This window comes from Equus asinus, chromosome 1 (genome assembly GCF_041296235.1).
Source record: "Equus asinus isolate D_3611 breed Donkey chromosome 1, EquAss-T2T_v2, whole genome shotgun sequence".
Taxonomy (NCBI): domain Eukaryota; kingdom Metazoa; phylum Chordata; class Mammalia; order Perissodactyla; family Equidae; genus Equus; species Equus asinus.
The window spans coordinates 22,562,024-22,583,414 of NC_091790.1; the positions used below are offsets into that span (position 1 = coordinate 22,562,024).

A 21,391-nucleotide genomic window follows, 5' to 3' on the forward strand; every position below is an offset into this window, starting at 1 on the left:
CAGAATCTAAACTGTTGACAAGGACTGAGGCAGAGGGAAGCAGAGAGACCTCTTGAAACAAGCAGAGTGCGTGGATGTCTGCGTCCCATATGAGTGCTCACCACCGGCATTCAGGTGACACGATGACGTGTCTGTGGCCATCAGTAACTTTTCTCACCAGTGGCAATGGGCTCACAGAAGGCCTTACTCACTGCATGATTCTTACAGCGCTGCCTCTAAGAGGTCCATTTCACAGCAGAAGTTCAGCAACGAGGTCCGTGGACTACACCGATCTCAGCATGGGCTCCAGACTTCACAGCAGCCAGCTGGAGAACACGGCAGACAGCCCCCTAAAGACAGCCATGATGCTGGCTGGTGGTGATGTCTCATGGGGCTGCTGTCCCACCCAGCACCATGTGCCTCATGCCCCGAACCGCCAGTCAACACGTGGTGTGGTTTTTCCCATCACCAGAATATGCAGGGCAATGTAGCATGTCAAGTGGGAGCAGTTCCCCTCACTATGCCCCTAATGAGCCATTAGCTCACCTCACAATTCTGGACTCTGCGGGTTTGGATGCATTTGTTCCTAAAGAAGGAACGTTTCCACAAAGGGACACAAGAAGTGTCCCACCGGCCTGCAGGCTGAGAGGCCACCTGGCTGTGTTGGCCTCATGCCAATAAAACAAAGACCAAGAAGGGTTGACTGTAACGTCTTGGGCAATTGCTCCCCACTCTCTGGGGTAGGTCTTCTACCACAGATGGGGACAGGGAGGAGTATGTCTGGAATTTGGGGGATTCTCTGGGAACGGCTTAATATTTCCATTTCCAGTGATAAAACTCAAGAGAAAACTAGTTACCCAAAGTAGGGAGACTTCTAATAGGAAGGTTTTTCAGAACAAGGTTTGGCTCAACCAGGTGAAGAACCATAACCAACAGAGGCACTGGCTCGGGTGAGGGTAAAGGAACATGGAATGAGTTGTAGGAAAAGGAATTTTAGTACCAACTAGTGCCAGCTCACAAGTGCAAAAGCAAGGTGCACAGAAGCTCCACATATTTTTTCACTGGTTTGGTAATTGTATGTATTAGTCAATTCTTTTTTCCCTTTCTGGTTGTAGCACCAACGTCAGGAGGTTAACATTGGTTAATCCTATAAATCCAGGGGAGGCTATGACTGTATGACAGAAGATCGTCTCCCAGAGATGGAAATGATGACACGTGGGATCAGGGTCTCCCATTGTATGACAAAGTGGCATCACATCAGGCAGGAGCAGGATGTTTCTACTGTCTTTACCCAGAAGTTTGGTTTAAAAGGGGGTGGCAGGTGTAGAGTTGACAAAGGGATGGATGGAATGTGCTGGAATGTCTGTTGTACACAGCACTGCCCCTCCTGAAGGTCTGCTCTAAACTGATCTCTGACAGCAGAGAAGCCAGAAGCACAAGTGGCAGGATGTCCTTCCTTGCAGGGCTGTGAGTGAGGACTAGAAGGCGGAGGATGAAGGGAGGCCATGATTCACTGAGGATGAGCACACCCGATGCATATGCAAAACTGGGGTTCAGGACAGTCTCGCAGGGGTTTCTTGAGAACCACCGGCTTTGCTGCCGCCAACTAAGACAAAGGGAGCTTCCCAGACATCCTGGAGAACTGCAGTGGCTGCCCAGGGAACTCTTGAGAATTGCTGCTTTGGTTGGTCAAGCTGAACTGCAGTGGCTGCATCCCTGACCTTCACTGTTCCAGCTCCCCCAGATCCAGTACTAAACCCGCCATATCCAGATACTTGCCAGGGCTTCTGCCTTCCCAGACAAACGCTGATGGGAAGACCTCCTGCCCAGCATCCACGATCTTCCACACCACACCTTCCAGGAGCTGCTCATCCCCAGTTCTCTCCCATGAGATCTGGATTGTTTCGACCTTATTCTCAGCTCCAGGGATGAGGCAGGACTGGTCAATCGCTCCCTCCATGCCCCGATGGCTGGTCCAGGAGTGGACGTCTACTGGCCTGAACAGTGAGTGCAGGGCAAGGTCCTGACCACAGCCATCATTTCAAGAGTAGGCATATGGCCAGTAAGAGTGAAGCTACCCATTTCTGGGTAACAGTTGGTGAAAAGAAGCTCTCTCTCTTCTGGACAGTATGTCATGGGGAGAGGGGACCAAAACTGCTTTAGCCATTTGGTTACCACAAGGGAATCCAGCCTGAGGTTCACACCAACTCAGGAAGCGCAAATCAGAAATCTGCAGAGAAACAGACCTTGAACCCTCATCAAACAGGCCCTGGAATCCATCCTACTTTTGAATTTTCAATTTACATGCTGTTCAAAGCTATTCAAGTTGGGTTTTCTGATGTAACCAAAAGCATCCTAACTTACAGGTGTTTTCATAAGACTACTTTGCTTGTGGATTTCTTGGCTAAATGTATTAACATTTGTTTCTTCTCACTGAAAGTCCAAATTTTCAGCAGAGCCGAGTGTGTAAGACTGATAGCTTCGGCCCACTTGTTCCTCTCTTGGCTAGTGTAAGCCACCAGGTTCTCAGTGTACTGTAAGACCGACTTTAAGAACCTGTTTAAGAAAGAAAAGAAGTTCATTTCATCTATTTCATTACAAAATGCAATCACAGACTTAAATGTGTTCTCATTTTGGAATTACAATTAAAGTACTGTAATTAATTTTTGTCTGCAAATTCAAGAAAAAGTCATCCAGTATGGAAATAAGAGAATATAAATTAGATAAAAAAGGAAAATGCTGAAATGTCAATGTCATTGGAGAGGTGGATGGAATCAACTCTTTCTAATCCAGACACGACATTTTTAGATGGAACTTGACTCCAGAAAGGATCTTAGAGGCCATCTGGAATAAACTGACATGGAATAAACACACAATCAACACGATGATGAATGAGCAAGCCTTCCACCCACTAGGACCCTGTGGCAGCATGCCTCCTGTTTCCATCCTTGGACGTCCAGCTTCCAGCCTCCACGATGGATGGTCCACTACTGCGGAGCAGACACAGTCCACTCTCAGACAGCTACTGCTGTTAGAAAGTTTTTCTGTAAAGATATCTATCAACAACATGTTCACAGGGGTTACCTCTGACTGATGGGAATAAATGTCATTTTTCCATTTTCCAAGTTCTCAAAGTTTCCCAAGTAGTTTGAAATTTTCTCTGACTTTTAATTTTGAAAATTTTCAAACTCGGAGAGAAGTTACAAGAATAAAACAATGCAAATCCACAGATCCTTCATCTAGAGAGTGGTTCTCAATCGGGAGTGACTTTGCCCTCCAGGGGCTATTTGGCAGTGTCTACATTGCCTCTGGGTGCCACAGCTGGGGGTGCTACTGGCACGGAGTGGGCGGCTGCTCCACACCCTACAGTGCACAGGACAGCCCCCACAGAAAACGAGCCAGCTCAAAACACCAGCCGAGTCGAGGCGGAGAAACCTTGATCCAGAGTCACCAACCGCTGACATTTTGCACAGCCGCTGCCCTCGCTCTCACCTGGACTCCACGCTTCTTTCATAAAATGTCATACTTTCATGTTCATTTTAAACATGCATCGAGGTGCCTGCTCCCCACAAAGCATTAGCAACATGACTCTCTGGAGGTTGTTATCATCACATGGGGTGAGGAGCTCCGAAAGCACTCACACGTAAGTCACATCTCATCTTTCGAAATGTGCCCACACAAGTGTTGGTTTTAAAGGTTCACACACTTGCACTGAAACCCACGCAGAAGAACCGTGAAGGGCCCATCAGACCAAGGGCTTTAGAAAATCAAAGAAAATAACCAGAAGGAGTGAAAATTATTTAAAATTACCAAACACAGTTTCGTTTCTTGTGAGTATGACACACTTACTTAAGATACTGCTGATATTCGTGAGCATTTTTTCCTGGAAGCTCATGAATGTTGACCATTTCCACTGCAATCAGCAATAAAATCAGGTAAAGCACAGGAGACAGAAGCTTAATGCTAAAAATAGATAAAACAAGTTAAAATTTGACAAATTTAAGTATTTTTCACTTTCATAAGGAAAAAACATTTCACATAACCAACCCTTTTCTTAAAAGAATGCTCTGTGTCTATGGCAGCTGTTTTCTAACGGCCATGGCGTGGCCCCTGCAGGCTGCACCAAGAGGGCCCACAAGAGCTGAAGCCCAGCGGTCCTCTGCCAGCTGAGTCCCACCTTCCTCCGTCTTCACTCTCAGGGGGCAAGGTCTTGATTGACGGGAGCCAGCAGCGGTCCTGACACTGCTCTCTGGGAGCACCAGGACATCACTAGCCCTGCGCCCAGGCCTTCCACTCGGTTCCTGTACTCTTTGCCATCTGTCAACACCTTTCTTACAATTTGATATCCAGTAAAGGACTCTCATAAGAAGAGAGATACAGATGGCTTAAACACAAAAATGAGTTCAATGTCTCCAGGACTCAAAGAAATTCCAATCAAAGTAAGATACTAACTTTCTGGTGCAACAGGTACAGATTTTTTAAAATCTATACCGTTTTGGGAAGGACATAATGTAATGGGCAGCATCTTATAAAGTACCAGCAAGAGTGTAAACTGGGTATAACCTTTTGGAAGCAACTGAGGCATGTCTATTAAAAGCCTTATAGACACAGATACCACTCAACTCAAATTTCTAGGAATTGGTCCAAAATGGTTATTTCTTAAGGATGTAGAACATTCTAAAATATATAGTGAAAGTGGAGAAACCACAGTGCAGGCATCCTCGAGTTAATCTGCTGTTATATTTTAAATCAAAATATTCATTTGGGTTGGTAGAACCCACATTCTCATATGCTGAAATTACAAACATTGTTTTAAAATAAGATGTACTATAACTTTCTCTGAAAAAAAGTATTTCTCTGAAAGTAAGAATTAGAGCATCCAAAAGATAACTCCTGCCCAAGACAGCTTCCTCCGAAACAGGACGGCGAGCCACACACCTACTCAACATGCGCAGGAAGTTCTGCCTCTGCCGGGAACGGAGCCTCTTCTCCACCCACTGCTGGTGTCTCAGCTCCATGGAGGCCACGACCTGGCCCGACACGCAGGAGCAGCACGTGCTGATGTTCCGGAGCACAGCGAGCACTTCCAGCACGGTTCTGGGACAGAAGAGGGTCGGGATGTGGATGCCACAGAGTTCATGGAGCACCCGCGGCCACCTGCGGGTTAGAGAGGACTTCAACGGGGCACGTTCCACCTCTGATCCTTTGACTTCCAATGGGGCGTGTACCATGACCGATTCTTTGCCATTACTGCCCCGCCCGGACCTACCAGTCTGTAACTTCTGGTGGGGATGGTCACGTCCAGTCGGCTAGCACGACTGTTACCCACAGCAGGTGTTAAATGCATGCACATGCTTCACTGTGGTGAACGGAACATGTGCGGACAACTTTCATCAGACAGACCGACACGTCCACAGAGATTATCGGAGCCTGTCTAATGATTCCTCTGGGGGAACAAGGATAGGGGGATTCTAACGCTACCACTCAGCTTATAAAATGTAAAGCACAGAAGAGGGCTAAGTTTGTGATCACAATGTGCTTTATCAATGTTTTACCAATTCTCAGGATGTCCTGACACTTGCTTCTCAGTAGGAAGATCATCCAAGTCACCAAAAACACAACGATCCTCAGGCACGTGGTGACACAGCTCACAGGTGATTTTTATAAGTAAAGAGTTGCAGGCATTTGTTTCAGAATTGCCTTCTAATCTGAAAAATAGAAAATATTTAAGTACATATGACACGAATGAAGATGCCTTCATTAGCGCTTGTGCAAAATAATGTTTATTTTAATGGGTCACTGAGCAAAGCACGTGATCTGAGTTTACTTTCCCCAAATATAAAATGAAAACCCACCATCAGGGCAGTGGTAAAAATGAATGATACAATATGCTAAAAGCAATGCCCATTGTTGACAAAGACGACATGTGAGTCAGCCACATGTTACTTCTGCGAGATGAGCACTGTGTTCTGACCCCAATTCCTATCTCTATTCTCACTTCTCCCCCCAAGCCTCAGACCCTGACTCCCAATTGTCCACCATGTTTCCAGTGGATGCCATCCTCCTCCCACAGCACCTGCCCCACTCCTGCATTCTTGCTCTCTGCAAGCAGCCCCACACACAGCCGGCCCTGAGCCGGGAGACTACACCACTCTTGGTTCCCATCTCCCACCGACACCAGCCACCAAGGCCTCGCAGTCCTGCCCCAGCACTCTGTCTTCCGATGGCCCTGTTGAGGAAGACATCACTCAGAGGCTGACATTCGCTGACAAGTGTGAGGCCTCCGGGACCCCAGGAGGGAACTCACCTGGCTGCTTCCCGTTCAGCGTCTCTGGGCAGAGGCAGCAGAGGCCATAGCCCAATGCTCGCCCCACAGTCCAGCACCTGAGAGGAGAGCGTCCGACTGCTGTGAAAGATTTTACAATAACGTTCTAGAAAACAGGCTTTTAAATTGTTACAGATGTCACCCCACTTTCTAGAAAACACGTATTTGTAAAATTGCTACAGATCTGACATTTCAAAACTCAGTTATTCAACATAATCAGATAAGGGAAGGCCAGTGGGACTACGGGGCATTCACAGGTAGCTGACATCCGGGGTAGTTATAAACACGTCCACAAACTCTCTTGGCGCCCCTCCTTTGGGAGCTGGGGTCTATGTCCCCTCCCGTGAATCGGGACTAGCTCTGGCGAGTGGCCTGTCACCAGGAGAACAGAGCGGCAATGAGGAGGCTGTGCGACTTCAGAAGCCAGGTCAGAAACCAAGGGACCTCCCCCCAGGTTCTGCAGACCGCCACTCTGGGTGAAGCCAGCGATCACGCCAGAGATGCAGCTGCAGGGGCCACGTGAGACCTCAGGCCAGAGCCCCAGCCAAGTGCCCAGAACCAGCTTCTCATCTTCTCAGATGGGACACCAGCCCAGTGGAGCCAGACCCACATTTCTGACCCATAAACAGGTCTGTCTACTGCTGACAACCCCTTCCAACTGAAGCCACTTTCCTTAAGCTATCACCGTTCGGACTGGGTCTTCTCCAGGCACCGTTTCTCTCCAATGCCTTTGCAAATCTCTCCCAAACCCATCATGTGCTATAAGTAGCTTCCTTTGAGAGGGCACTCTAACTGAGGAATTTCTGAGTTAGCAGCTGTCGTGACTGTTGTATTCTTGGGACAACCCCATTATTGCTCCCTTGTACCACTTTCATATCCTACTACATGTAGAAAAAAGTACCTAAGCTAATTTCCAAGGTGGAACTTCCTGGCAGAAATGCTTTAAAGTTTATTGTTTGCTTGTTTGTTTGAATTTATACGTTAACAAAAGTTGGTAAAAGAAAAACTGACATTCTTCACAAGTAACCAGCAAAAACTGTTACTAGTTCTGGGTTATGACAAAAATAATAATAGTCTACTAGGGCACTATGCTAAACATTTTCCAACAGTCACCCACTTAGTACTAAAAACACCAGATGAAGCATGCAATACCGTTACTTCAACTGCTGGACATGGAACCTGAAGCCCAGAAAGACCAGGCAACTTGGCCAAGGCCACGCACCCGAGTGACCAGAGAAGGCCATGTGCCCGAGTGACCACACAAGGCCATGCACCCAAGTGACCACGCAAGACCACACACCCAAATGATGCCCTATAGTTTGAAAGCCAGATGTGCTAACCCCAAAGTCCAGCTCGACGAGGCGGGCCTACACCCTTCAAACACCTCTGCAACAACTGACTCGCACACACCCATCTCCCAAAGGGCCACATACCTGCTTTTTCAGCCAAGACACTGGATGGAAACGAGCACTGTAGCCTTCTGCAAGACTAGTCAGGGATCTTACTGCTGTCTTCTCCTAGGTTAGAAAAAACAGACATTAGTTGCTGCAACTTTTGGTGAGGCTTCCAGTTTTCTTCTGATGAATTTTAATTCACGTAAGTCTGATTTCTCATTGTTTTCCTCACCTAATTCAATTCAGCTATAAGAAAGCACAACTTTTCATTAAAATAGGTATGACATAGTAGTCAAGTCACAACCAAAAAAATGCGTTTTAACAAAGCCGATTAGTAACGATAAATTAGAAAGGCATGTCCACTCTCTGTCCACAATGCAACAAAACTATAAATAAGTAGGAAAAAATTAAAAGATCCCAAACAATTGAAATTTAAAAGATTCTCCTAAAAAAACAGAATGTAACAGGAATTTAACCATTAAAAATCAATACAACTAAAAGAGAACTAGATAGCTATAAAAAATTGCTAAACATATAAACACTGAAACAAGAGTAAAAATAACATTATTTACAGCTGACATAACTGTATAACAGGAAAATCCAAGTTGGCTGACTAAAAGTTATTAGAAATAAAAAGAAAAGTCAGTGAGTTGACAGTCAACAAATTTAACATACAAAAGTCAATAGCTTTCCTACATAGAACCAGTACCTACCTAGAATTCTCAATAGTACAAAGCAAATAACTAAAATAGCTAAATGTTGCTGGAAGAAACGCACTTGTCCTCTCACCCACTCCAATACCTACGAAGGCCGACCACGCAGCAGGGCGTGTCTGGGCCACATACACGAAGCAGACAAAAGTGCGCCCTTGCGGGGTAGACATCCTTGTGGGGCAACGAGACACACACCGTATGAAGGTTACTGATGGTGCCTGTGGCTGGGTGGGGGCGGGGGTGCAGTGTGGGAGTGGTGGGGAGAAATAGATCAGATTTGGGACATGTTCTTAAGGTAGAGGATTGAGCATGGAATGTGGAAGTGCAAAGACAGGACCCTGGCCTTTGGGCTGAGCAGCCACGTGGAACGATGGTGCTGCCACTCAGGCAGGGAGTCTGAGGGAGGGGAGGCCTGAAGAAATGGAGATATCCGTGTGAGGGAGTAATGTTCCATGCAGCCAAAAATGTCACTTATCCCTAAATTAATCCATCAGAACCTCATTCCTATAGACTTTAAACCAAATTTCTGAGGACTTTCACTTTCTACATTCATTTTTTTTTTTCTGCTGAGGAAGTTTCCCTGAGCTAACATCTGTGCCAATCTTCCTCTATTTCATAGGTGGGTCACCACCACAGCATGGCTGTGGATGAGTGGTGTAGGTCTGCACCCGGGAACTGAACCCAGGCTATCAAAGCAAAGTACGCCAAACTTAACCTCTAGGCCCCGGGGCTGGCCCCACTACACTAACTTTTCCATCTTGTTTGAACTTTTATACAAGTTTTACAATAAGTGTTACATGCATAATCTGAAAAAAGATTAAAATATCGATAACAAATATTCTAACCTAAATTATTTATTTTAAAATAATAAAATTACAGTTTACTGATAGATGCAAACTTGCCACTCTACCAATTTAATAGACATCTGTAAAAATTTCTGATATATTTAGTTAATCCTGTCTTATACTGTGTTTTGGTTTGCAATATCCTTTCACTGTTAAAAACAAAGGTAAATGTGTTCTTCAGAAATAGGTTAGGGGCTGGCCCCATGGCCAAGTTGTTAAGTTCGCACACTTTGCTTCAGCGGCCCAGGGTTTTGCCGGTTTGGACCCTGGGCGCAGACCTAGCAGTGCTCATCAAGCCATGCTGAGACAGCATCCCACACAGCACAACCAGAAGGACCTACAACTAGAATACATAACTATGTACTGTGGGGCTGTGGGGAGAAGAAGAAGAAGAAGAAAAAAAGAAGACTGGCAACAGATGTTAGCTCACGTGCCAATCTTAAAAAAAAATAAAAAGAAATGGGTTAAATTATTTTAGATTAGATTAAGTAATACTGATTTATTTGTTAAAGAGAATACATGCATACATGTAATCAAGTCACAATTATTTGTTCTGATGGGGGTATACTATAACTCAGATAAATTAATACAGTAGATTGAGTTAACCACATTTGAAAAATAAACTACGTCCTTTCATAGCTGAATGACAGTGGATCTAGTGAACTGTTTTCTCCTTTTACATTACCTTAAACACTGATAACAGATCTTCATCAACGAATCTCAGTAGAAGTACAAAGGAAAATGCAAGCAGTTGATCTGTTATTTCCTTTGGAAATCCAGGTAAGTTGATTTCCCCGTGGCTTAAACGATCTCTTATACGAGGACCCTCCTGATGGTTCAAAAAATCCCAGAGAAATTCCTTTCAGAAAATAAACAGAGAAGATATTTTGTCAGTATTCTCAGCAGAGGGAAGGAAAGTGCCAAGGCCCAGGATGGCCAAGCCTGACAGGCTTAAGGAGCAGCAGCATCCATACACAGACAAGAACACTGAGCCTCAAGGAGACTGAGTTAATCAGGGCTACAGCAGTGCAGGGCCAGGCTGGGATCCTCCCTGGGAAGGGTTCCCTTGTCTCTCTAACTGCACCCCACTGCCTGGATCAAGACTGACAGGAGAAACTAGCATTAACCACTAGAGGTGACAGAACTGCGTGATGGCTCCAGTGCTTAGTAAGACTGCCCCTCTCTCATTCCCACCCACCTCCAAGGAAGAGAACTGAGTGGTCCACATTCGGAAGCTGCCACTTTCCGAAGTCAAGGAAAGAAACCACTGCTGGCTTCCCGCATGAACACAGCCCTCGTTTTCCTGTCTGCCCATGCCTCCCCCTTTCTTACATGCCCTCTCTCAGATCACCCCTCATCTTTGAGGCCTAGTGATGATGGCAGCTTCTTTCTTAACAGCACAAGTCCAAGGCCTCCCCCACAGGGTAGAGGGAAAGGGCCAGGAAACTGCTGACCCAGGCAACTGTCATTGGACAGAAGAGTCACAGAGATTCAAGACAGAAAAGGGTATCAGATAAGGCAGTTCAAGCACCCCAACTTTGTGATGGCAGAAATGAACGCCCAAAGAACGTACGGAATCTAACTAGTATCACTCAACAGGAAGTAGAATCTAGGTTGCTAACTCCTAGACAGAAAGAATAAACAGAAAAAGTAGTCACCACAGTATCCTCATAAAACACAAAAAGAGGGTAATACAAAATGGCTCTAAACAACTAACACTTCTCTTTTCATCCAACATACAATCTTGTTAGTCACATCTGACATCTGAGTTGTAGTTCACAAAGCAAAGAGTCCCTCTACCAGCACAATATTAAAAACAACAAATCCAACAGCATTCAGGAACAGGGCAGCCACATCGTCAGGCCTTAGAAAAAGGAGACGCCAAACAGTGAGCACGAAGCACAAAACTGAGCTGGTGAGAGAGCTCAGCAAACGTCTGCTGCACAGGACATGCGTGAGAATGGTTCAGAAGCACTTCTTCTGAGTGTGTCACAAGCCAAAATTAACTTCATTTTGGAGAATTGCTAATCACATTCATAAACACAAGAATATGACAGTGGAAAAGACGGAATACTTCACCATTGCAGGCTCTCCAAGGAAAAGAGGAAGCTGATTGATTTTGCCATCACTCAAGTGTTTTGCCAATATCTAAAACACCAAAAATAAATAAGTTGGTAAACTGGTACACACACACCATACAGAACTTTAGAGTCTAAGGGTACAGTACCTTTGGTAAGATAGATAAGTTGCAAGCAAACTGAATGAAATAAGGACAGTCTTAAAAACACAGCAACCAGCAGTTCAAGAAAAGTTCTCAGAACCGGTGTAATGACTTTAAGTAGATATATCTTCTTAATTGTGTGTGTGTGTGTGTCTTTATATGTATATAGGGGTCTGTAGAGCCAGGGCTGGTGATCTAGTAGTAAAGATCTGTCCTCTCACCACCCTGGCCCGGGTTCCTTTCCCAGTCAGGGAACACCACCCAACATGATGGCTGTCATGCTGTGGTGACTGCGTGTTGCTGTGATGCTGAGAGCCATGCCACTGATATTTTAAACACCAGCAGTGTCACCCATGGTGGACTGGTTTCAGCAGAGCTTCCAGACTGAGGCAGGCTACGAAGGAGGACAGTACTTGCAAGAAAACTGGCCATGACAACCCCACAAATAGCAGCAAAGCATTGTCTAATATGGTGTCAAAAGGTGAGAGGATGGTGTAAAAAGACCGGGCAGGGTTCCACTCTGCTGTCCATGGGGATGCTAGGAGTCAAAATCAGCTCAATGGCACTAACAACAAATGTGTATGTATGTGTTTATGTGCACGTATGTGTATCTGTATGTGTGTAGATGTGTACTTAGAGGTATGTACGTGTATTTATGTATATGTACTTACGTATATGCGCATTTATGTGTTTCTGTGTGTAGGCTTGCTCATGTGTCTTTATATGTATACATGTGTGTTTGCATGTATCTGTATACCTGTATACGTATTCATATGTATGTGTTTATGCATATTTGTATGTACATGTGTACATTTATGTGTACTTTGTATGTGTGTAATTATACATATGTGCGTTTGTGTTTATGTGTACTTACATGTATATGTGTGTTTATATGTGTGTAATTATACATATATGTGTGTTTGTGTATATCAGTTACTTTATTAATTGCTTCTTAACTCACCATGGACTTTGGAACCCACCATCCAAACCAGTCCTATAGACCTAATCCTACACAGATTTGACTACATTATCTAATTTAATCTTCACAGTATCAAATATATTATATATTTAAACAATAGCAAATTATTTACATAATGGAATAAACTCTTCAGGTAAACAGATACATTTTTTAATTTACCCACCACTGTTCACTCTGGAATCTAATAGTTGTCTTAAAGGCAAAATGATCTGAATGTCCAACTCTGTACACATGGACTTTTCCTTTCTTTCCTCCTGTCAGCTAACCCCATGGTGCCATACCTTAGGACACGTAAGAACTACTATCCAGGATCACGCACACAAAAGCCTCTGTACTCTACAAGCGGTAAGAGGTTTTTTCAACATTAACTTTTACTATTTCAGATCTTCACCTTCAGAATCACACCTCCAACTTGCAGATTAAATGCACCAGTGTATAATATATACTCTCAAGAGTAGCTAATGTATATTTCACGTGCAAAAAAAGTGTTACCTTTAAATCTAAAATGTTAAGTCCCTAAGTAATTATAGCATATAATGTTAGTATCTCTTGGCATTTCCCAACTCTGACTTTTCTACAACTTTAGAAACTAGGTTAATAATATTGGGGCACAGCCTGAAAACTATCTTTAACTTCATAATAATCTTTTTTTTTTTGCTTATATAACTATCAACACTTCCTGTAAGCACACGACTCACAGCTGATCTCTAATTTGTATTTCAAAAGAACACAATGGGTTTTTTTGTTTCAAGATATCTAATAAGTTTACTTACTTCATCGAAGGTGGTATAAAGAGCTGTTGACTTCAGAAAAGGAAAGAAAAGAAATAATTAAAGCAAAATACAAGTAGAGCGACATTATTCAAAGTGGGAAAAAATTCTAGTACATGGCCACAGATATGAAACCTTCTTTTGAAAATAAATCTTTATCTAGAAATACTGGGAAGAATGTCATTGACAACATAAATGCATCATAAGAGACGTGAAAATACAGTGACCCTGGCAGCTGAGCCACGTTAGAACGCTGTCCTCACAAGCACATGAGCTCAAATACTTCTAACATTTGTGATCCCAAAACTTCACAAATCGTTACTCACACAGAGTACTTCTAATGATGGCTGGTATTTGTGTGCAAGTGAGTATTTTCTCCAACAAACAGCCTTTGGTTTTCGTGCTTCTTGGTGTACTCAGCACAGAGTTTATAAACACAGGGTCTGGGGCCAGGCTGCCCCGGCATTCTAATCCCAACTTCAGCGCTTTCTAGAAGTGAGACCCTGGGTACCGCCATACACTCAGGTTTCTCTGCAAAACGGGACGTGAGTAAGGCCTATCTCAAAGGCTGCTGGGGAAGTCAGTAAGATTTTACACACAGCGTGATGAAATCAGTATTTTGTGGAAGCCAGCTCTTGAGAAATGTGTCTTACTTATTAACACTTATTAATGTACTTTCGATTTAACATTATCAAATGTTCTTCAACATTCAGTACTGTGCAGATGACTCCAAAAAGTCTGTATCTTTAGCTGACCCTAAAATTTTTCCTGAGCTCTAAATATCCAACTGCCTGCTAAATATCCCCACTACTTCCTCAAAAAAGCTGAACTTTCCAGTTATCTTCATAAACTACATGCATTAATTTATACCTTCTTTTATGGAACTGGTATAAATGTCTTATTGCTCACCTCTAATACATAAGCTTCTTAAAAGTCACAAAGTCTTACTCATCTTCCTCTCTTCCACTGATCTCAAAGACCCCACAATAATAAGTATTCAGCAAATGATAAGAGCATGTGCATAGCTCTCTATAGTTTTACAAAGGATTCTCACATATGTATTGCCTTATAAATAAATTGATGTTATGTTTACTCTGCATAAAAGCCTTGGCTAAAATTTAAGATATTCTTTGATAAATTATATCCTCTGTGGAAACAGTCACACTATTTATTTGTGCAGTCAAATGACAAGCGAGTTATTAAATTTATTAAATCCACATAGTTATACGTGACTGATCATGCTGCCATGAACTCAGGTTCAAGTATACTCAAGTGAGAGCCGTGAGGCCAGGGGTTCTAGCTCTTTGTGCTGGAAGACTGATGCTTCACTCCACAACATTGGACTAGGGGAAGCCTCTGTCAAAGGCACCGGGCGTGAGCACCAGGGCGAACTAATGTGAACGCCCCCCTCTCAAGGCACCTGCACCAGAGACCTCTACAACAATGCATATAAGGTAAAGCAGAACTGCCTCAGGATGAAACAGAGACAGAATGCAGAGAGGAGTGGCTGTTAAATCCGAGCAGACGAGGCTCTAGGAGGTCACTATGGGGCCTCAAGTGGTCAGGAGGGGACAGTGGGCAAAGTATGAGAAAGACATGCATGTTCATGAGCTGGCGAGGAGCCTAAATTATACTGGAGGAATCGGACAGAAAAAAGCTGGAGAAAGGCTGAGGTCACTCACTGAGATCCTTACACGCCACACAAAACTGTGAACCTCATTGGCAGGCACTGGGATGCCATGAAAGGTTTTAAGCAGATGAGACCATAAAAGACATAAGAATGATTGTTAGTTTACAAGTAATTAGTGGCAGGGGAATCACGAACACTGGTGAGGAGATGAGCTCAGGTGAGTGTGATGAGGAGCCAGGTGAGGCCTCAGCACTGAAAGGAAGGGGCATGAGGTCAATCAGGGGCAGAATCGATGGGCAGAGCTGGAGAACAACTGGACAACGAGAATGAAGTGCAGGGAAAGCACAAGATGGTGCTAAAGCCTGGTGCCAGAGCGATGGAGAGGATAAGGATCATAAGGAACACAAGAGAACAAATTTGTGGAAGAAAAAATATGCTTTTTCAAAATAAAGTAAATTTAAGATGGTGGGGAAAACTCATATGAAGATATTCAGCAAGCAGGTGTAAACCTACCTCAGGAGGATGGAAGAACTGTAAGGGAGAGACAATGCCTTGGAGATCGCTGGAATCAATGCTATGAATTGGCCACTTAGCAATGCTTTAGCTGCATCAACAACTTTTGATGTGTTGAGCTTTCATTTTCATCTGGTTCAAAGTATTTTCTAATTGCTGTTCCCCTAGAGGTAACAGCTCAAGGCATGGGATTGTGTGAGATCTCCCAGGGAGCAAATGTCAAGAGAGGGCAGAGTTGAGAACAGAAGTTTGAGGAATGTCTATTTATAGGGGCAAAAAGAAGAAGCTGAACTAGTGAAAAAATCAAGAACAGAAGGTGCAGCAGACACTGCTGTTCATCCCATAATATGTATTCTCCCTTTCCTCTCTCTAACGGATTCTCTGATGGTTAAGTGGACACATGGCCACCGAGAAACACCTCCAAGTCTCCCTGGCAGTTTTGGCCAAGAGGGAGCAGTGTTCTTAAAGAGGGGCATGCTGTAGACCATGGACTACCTCATGGGGTTACAATGGTTTGCCAATAATTATGGCTACACAGAGAAAATAAGTGGTTACTACCTTTATGACATCATTATGATTAAAAAGACTACTTGGAAATATTATAGAACTATCAAAAAAATCATAAATAAAATAAATATAAATCATGTAAAATCATTATAATAGGGATCCACAAAAAATGACAGTCAAGTCTTCCAAAGAAAGTTCTTAGCTAAAAAATTTATTTAATGGTAAACAAAAATAAGATATTAAGAAATTTTAATTATTCAGAGAAAACTGTCAACACAGCAGCAACAACAATCACCATCAATCATGAAAGCATGCATACCTCAGCGGTCAGAAGCCTTTTTGGACATTTGTTAACCGTGGCAAAAACTTTCCTAAGGCCAGTCTCCAGTTGTGTCAGTAACAATACGGCACAGTCAGCAAACCTGTGAAATTGAAGGAAAATAGGCAAAATTCCATGTTTTAAAAGCAACACTGGTACCTACACCACAAGAATGGGGCTGTATTCCAGATATGAGCAATGTGTGTTCAAGCAAGGACAGGTGACGTTACTCATTAATACGAGAAACAAAGCCAGAATCAGTCTCATTAGACTAGTGATTTTAAAACTATTTTCCAGTGTTTTAGTGCATGATGAAACATTTTTAGTAGCTTTGGTGGAGTAAAATGTCATCAAAGATCTGCCTAACTCATAACTTCTAAAAAATACTCAAATACCAGGACTTCAGAGGGTTCTCAAGGTGTACAAATGAAGGTATCAGGATACAGTAACCAAGACCACTAACCTCCTGATGTCCATGTGTGTACGCTCTGCTCCCCAGGGAACACAAAGACAAACTTCCTTCCTCTTTGCTCCATGAGTCTCTAACTCTGGACACAATGTTTCACTCATAGTAAGCACCCAAAAAAACACTAAAAAGTTGATTCTAAAAAACAATTATCTCTATCAACTGTACCCAAAGGATGACACATAATGTTTAACTCACAATCACAAGCTATCTTTTAACTAATTATATGAAGATACTTGATGCTCAGGTCTACTCTTGAGTCAGCCCCACTTCTATTTGCTTACACTCCAGTAGCAAGAAAGCATGGGAGCTACAGGATTGTAAGGGTTGGCCTCCCAACTACCAATAACCACTCTGTAACACCACCCTTCAGTTACCTCTGTGACTTGAACTTGATTAATGCAACTTCCCAATATGGCAACATGATTTTTAATATGAAAGTGGATTTCTTCATCACTTCTTCTAATACTGAAAGCACCTCATGAGAAACATCTGCAAAATAGCAAACATTTTTAAGCACAACCACACTGGACAACTGAAAAAGATGTGAACACACTTAGGAAGTGATGCCAATGAGCTGACCTCCTCAGCTGGACAAACTGTAGCCTCTGGGGCAGTGCATGCTGTCTGAGAGTAAGACCACGTGAACTAGAGCCACAGTTGTAGGAGACCACAGGTACCCTTGGAAAAAGGATACTGCATCCCTTTACCAATTTAGGCTACAACAGCTTTGAGTAAAGGAGTTCAGGGTTGACCAGCTGACCACACTGACCAGGAAAAGACAGACATATTTTCAGAAGATATAGGAACCAAGAGTGAACCCTATGGTAAACTACAGAGTTTGGGTGACTAGGATGTGTCCATCTAGATTCATCCTTGGTAAAAAATGTACCACTCTGGTGGGGGATGCTGATAAAGGAGGAGCTATGCCTGTGTCAGGGCAGAGAGTATAGGGGAAATCTTCGTACCTTCCTCTCAATCTTGTTGTAAACTTAAAACTTCTCTAAAAAACAATGTCTTAAAAATATATACATTATTGGCAGTAACCAGACTACCAAAAGTGTCCATGGTACAAAAGGCTGAGACTGCCAGGACCAAGATATTCTGTACTGTTCCCTCCGCGATTTACATCAGCAAATACTGATGTACACCTCTCCTGCCAATGTGGAAAAGGAATGGGCATGGAGCAAACACATAGTTTAATTGTTTTTTCAAAGTTTTGTGTCCCCTGCCCCCATTAATTTGGTAAGTGGCTTTGTCAGAGGGAAAAAAAAAGAAGTTATAGGAGGCCATCTATACTATAGGCACTTTTTGTATGATGACTGAGTACAAAGGTGCGACAGCTAAAAAGAGAAGGGAACACACATTACAAAACGTCAACACATCTGAAGGATAAACTAATTCTCTCACTAACATTGATTCATGTAGCTCTGAGTCTCAAAGGGTCCCACGACAGCCTGGGGGGCACTCTGGGAAGAGGTAAGGTTTTATGGGCAAAGTTTGAGAGGTTCTTCAAGCAACTTTCAAAGGCATCTTGCTGTTGGAGAATAATCATTCCACCTACAGAGCTCAAGTCTTGATGCTACTTAACGGTTTTATAAATTTCTTTACAAAGATATATTCAGGAAAAATGTGAAATGTTGTACTCGCCAGGGAAAACAATCAGATCCTCTAAGTTTGTAAGAGTTATGAAAGGTCGATGTGTCAATGTAAGTTTAGCTTGTTGAAGGTAAGTCTTCAGTAGTTGACCCAATCCTGCCGTCAACAATATCATCATTGAACAGTACCTAGGGGAAAATACCAGACAGGTCTGTTAGAAAAATGAACTCAGTCATACAGAGAAAAAGCTTTATCTTCAAAAAGAAGTTGAAAATTAGGAAAGTAGAACACCATTAAATTGCAGAAAGCTCCCCATAGCTGTAGGAATTAAGCTGTGCAATGGCTGGGAGGAACAATGATATCTCAGAAACTGGTGGGCTGAAACCTCAGGGTCTCCTACCCAGCAGGAAGCTGTGACATCGTCCTTCCCATCAGGTTTAACCTCAGAATTGCCTTCGGGGTGTAAGTCCGTGAAATCACAGCTGTCACCACTTCAGCCATTGCGCTATTAATATTCAGTTTAATCCTCAAAATCCTGCCTCAAAACTCTCTCACGTTTCTCAAGACCCATCTTTCCCTGCTGTGAAATTCAAGATAAACTCATAAGTATATCAAAAAAGAAAGAAATTACATCACGAGCAACTTACTTTGGAGGAACTTCCTGAGGTGACGCAAATCCATGCCACAAGACGTTACGCAGGTTGAGTCCACATGGGGAGCCAATGAAGACTTTCAGCACGTCCACCTAACCAGGGTAAGGACAGCAGATTATCGAGTAGGTACATAATTCCTGAATTACTGAATACACCAGTACAATACTGGGATGATGTCTGCTTTCTTCTTTAGAACTAAGAGAACCAATATCGTGGCTCACGTATAGTGATAATAACGATAATCATAATAAACCAACAGTACTGAGCATTTGGTACGTCAGACACACTTCGCACGTATGTGTGATGAATGTACTCATTCATCCTCAGAACAGCCTACAAGGAAGGTACTACTATGACTCCCACTGTGCAGACGAGAAAAATACAGGCATGGGGAGGGGAGACCAAGGTCTCAGATGACACAAAGCTATCAAGGGGGATGAGATTTGACCATGGGCTGCCTCTGGGTTTGAAGCACCAGACTTTAGAAGAGATTCAGAAAAAACGCAAGATGTTCACACTGAAAGAACTTAAAAGCTTGTCATACGACAAAGAACAGCTGAGCCTCCAGAGGACTCAGGAAAGGAACGGAAGCTGTCTTCATCCACCTGAACGATGGCTGCTGAGAAGAGGAGACCCTGGCACTGTGAATCACTTAGAGGGAGGGAAAGCCCGAGAGTGGAAGTTACAAAGAGGGATTTCCACCCCATCTCAGAATACCTAACAACCAGCTCTTCAATGCCACTCCAGGAAGGCTTTGCTCCCATATTAATTTTTAACACTTTAATATTAATAATTTAATATTATTTATTTTGAATTTAATATTACTTTTTAGTTAATTGCTTATAGCGTCTGGGCAATCAGAAATATATATGCCAACGAACTAGTAAAACAATCTAGGGGCTAAAAGTGGCTGCAGGGAAGCAAAAGGCTAACAGCACACAGGTAGGTAACAACAACAGATCAAAACAACCAAATGTGGTTAAGAATTCCATCTAACAACGAGAAGTTTGTGCTTTATCTTCATTCCATATTCTCCACCAAAGAAAATGATGTTTAAGCTGACAAGGGGTAAGAAACCACCATGAAAAGTGGGAAAGCTTTACAGAAGACAGATTCCTTATCCAATACCTATGAGTCTAGCCTATAATATATCACACAATTATTGTAAATGACTTCCTGGCGTGGCAGGCTTCACCTTCTGCATGACACTATCCTGGCTTTCTTTTTCACTTCGACCTTGCCTCATTCGGTTGCCTAAAGGTTATTCATTAGTCTTAAACAATCTTGACCACGTGGTCTCTCAAAGATTCTGAAAAAGCATATAGCTCTGCATGTTTTTCAACTGCATCTAAATTTTTTTTCTCCATAAGCTTCAACAGTCACAAAGGGCATAATTTCCCTTTGCAATGTTAAAAATATTATGTGTTAAAAATACTGATATTTTAGAGCAAAACTGTAACATCCCTCTTTAAAGGGTAAAAATTTTATTCTAAAATAAGTTAGTATTATAATTATTTTTTTTAAAGATTGGCACTTGAGCTAACATCTGTTGTCAATCCTTTTTTTTCCTTCTTCTTCTTTTTCTCCCCAAAGCCCCCCAGTACATAGTTGTATCTTCTAGTTGTGAGTGCTTCTAGTTGTGCTATGCGGGACGCTGCCTCAGTATGGCTTGATGAGTGATGCCATGTCCGTGCCCAGGATCCAAACTGGCAAAACCCCGGGCTGCCAAAGCAGGACGCATGAACTTAACCACTAGGCCATGGGGCCAGCCCCGATATAATTATTAACATATAATTAATGAAAGCAATAGACTTCAAACTGCTCATCTGACTGGCGCCTCAGAGGTTATTACACCAGAGGTCCTCATGGCAGAGGTCCTCACAGCAGATGTTATCACATCAGAGGTCATCGAACCAGAGGTCTTCACACTAGAGGTCAATGCATCAGAGGTTATTAGAGCAGAGGCGATTATACCAGAGGTCATCACACCAGAAGTCCTGACACCAGAGGTCCTCACGGCAGAGGTCCTCAAAGCAGACATCATCACACTGGAGGTCATCACATCAGAGACTATTAGACCAGAGGCTATTACTTCGGAGGTCATCACACCAGAGGTCATCACATCAGAGGTTACTGCAGCACACTAAGACTCAGGATAAGAGAGAGGTGTGTCTTTTGTCTGGAAGAGTGGCAATTCTGTAAGGGGAGGTGGTAATGGAAAATAAGCCTGAATCACTGATATAATTATGTTTTTCCTAATGTAGCACCAGTTTTTGAGAAGTAAAAGTACAGCTAACATTAACTGTTTTGTGTTGTGTTACTCTATTAGTTTTAGTGAACAAGCTTACCACAGACTGCCCAAAGACTTGCGCAAGCTCTTCAGATGCAAGCAGATCTCTTAAAAGAAAAGGGCATTCCTTCCCAATCAGTAAAAATACCTAAAATTCAAACAAAAACTGTATAATGATTGCATTATAA

At 43.0% G+C, this 21,391-nt stretch overlaps 1 protein-coding gene across 6 annotated transcripts in view; it reads right to left on the minus strand.

The window, feature by feature from the left end:
• The window catches only part of ERMARD (ER membrane associated RNA degradation), a 27,727-nt gene continuing 6,336 nt past the window's right edge, over positions 1–21,391 (minus strand). For all 6 annotated transcript variants that reach the window (XM_014865745.3, XM_044760764.2, XM_070513116.1 and 3 more), the window contains 14 exons: positions 21,262–21,351; positions 18,908–19,005; positions 18,312–18,448; positions 17,039–17,153; positions 16,196–16,298; positions 13,230–13,259; positions 11,336–11,404; positions 9,942–10,115; positions 7,738–7,821; positions 6,287–6,363; positions 5,535–5,687; positions 4,918–5,136; positions 3,829–3,942; positions 1–2,535 (listed from right to left, as the gene is read on the minus strand). In XM_014865745.3, coding sequence (XP_014721231.2) covers positions 2,352–2,535; positions 3,829–3,942; positions 4,918–5,136; positions 5,535–5,687; positions 6,287–6,363; positions 7,738–7,821; positions 9,942–10,115; positions 11,336–11,404; positions 13,230–13,259; positions 16,196–16,298; positions 17,039–17,153; positions 18,312–18,448; positions 18,908–19,005; positions 21,262–21,351 — 1,647 coding nt within the window. In that variant the 3' untranslated portion in view covers positions 1–2,351. The remainder of the gene's footprint in view (positions 2,536–3,828; positions 3,943–4,917; positions 5,137–5,534; positions 5,688–6,286; positions 6,364–7,737; positions 7,822–9,941; positions 10,116–11,335; positions 11,405–13,229; positions 13,260–16,195; positions 16,299–17,038; positions 17,154–18,311; positions 18,449–18,907; positions 19,006–21,261; positions 21,352–21,391) is intronic.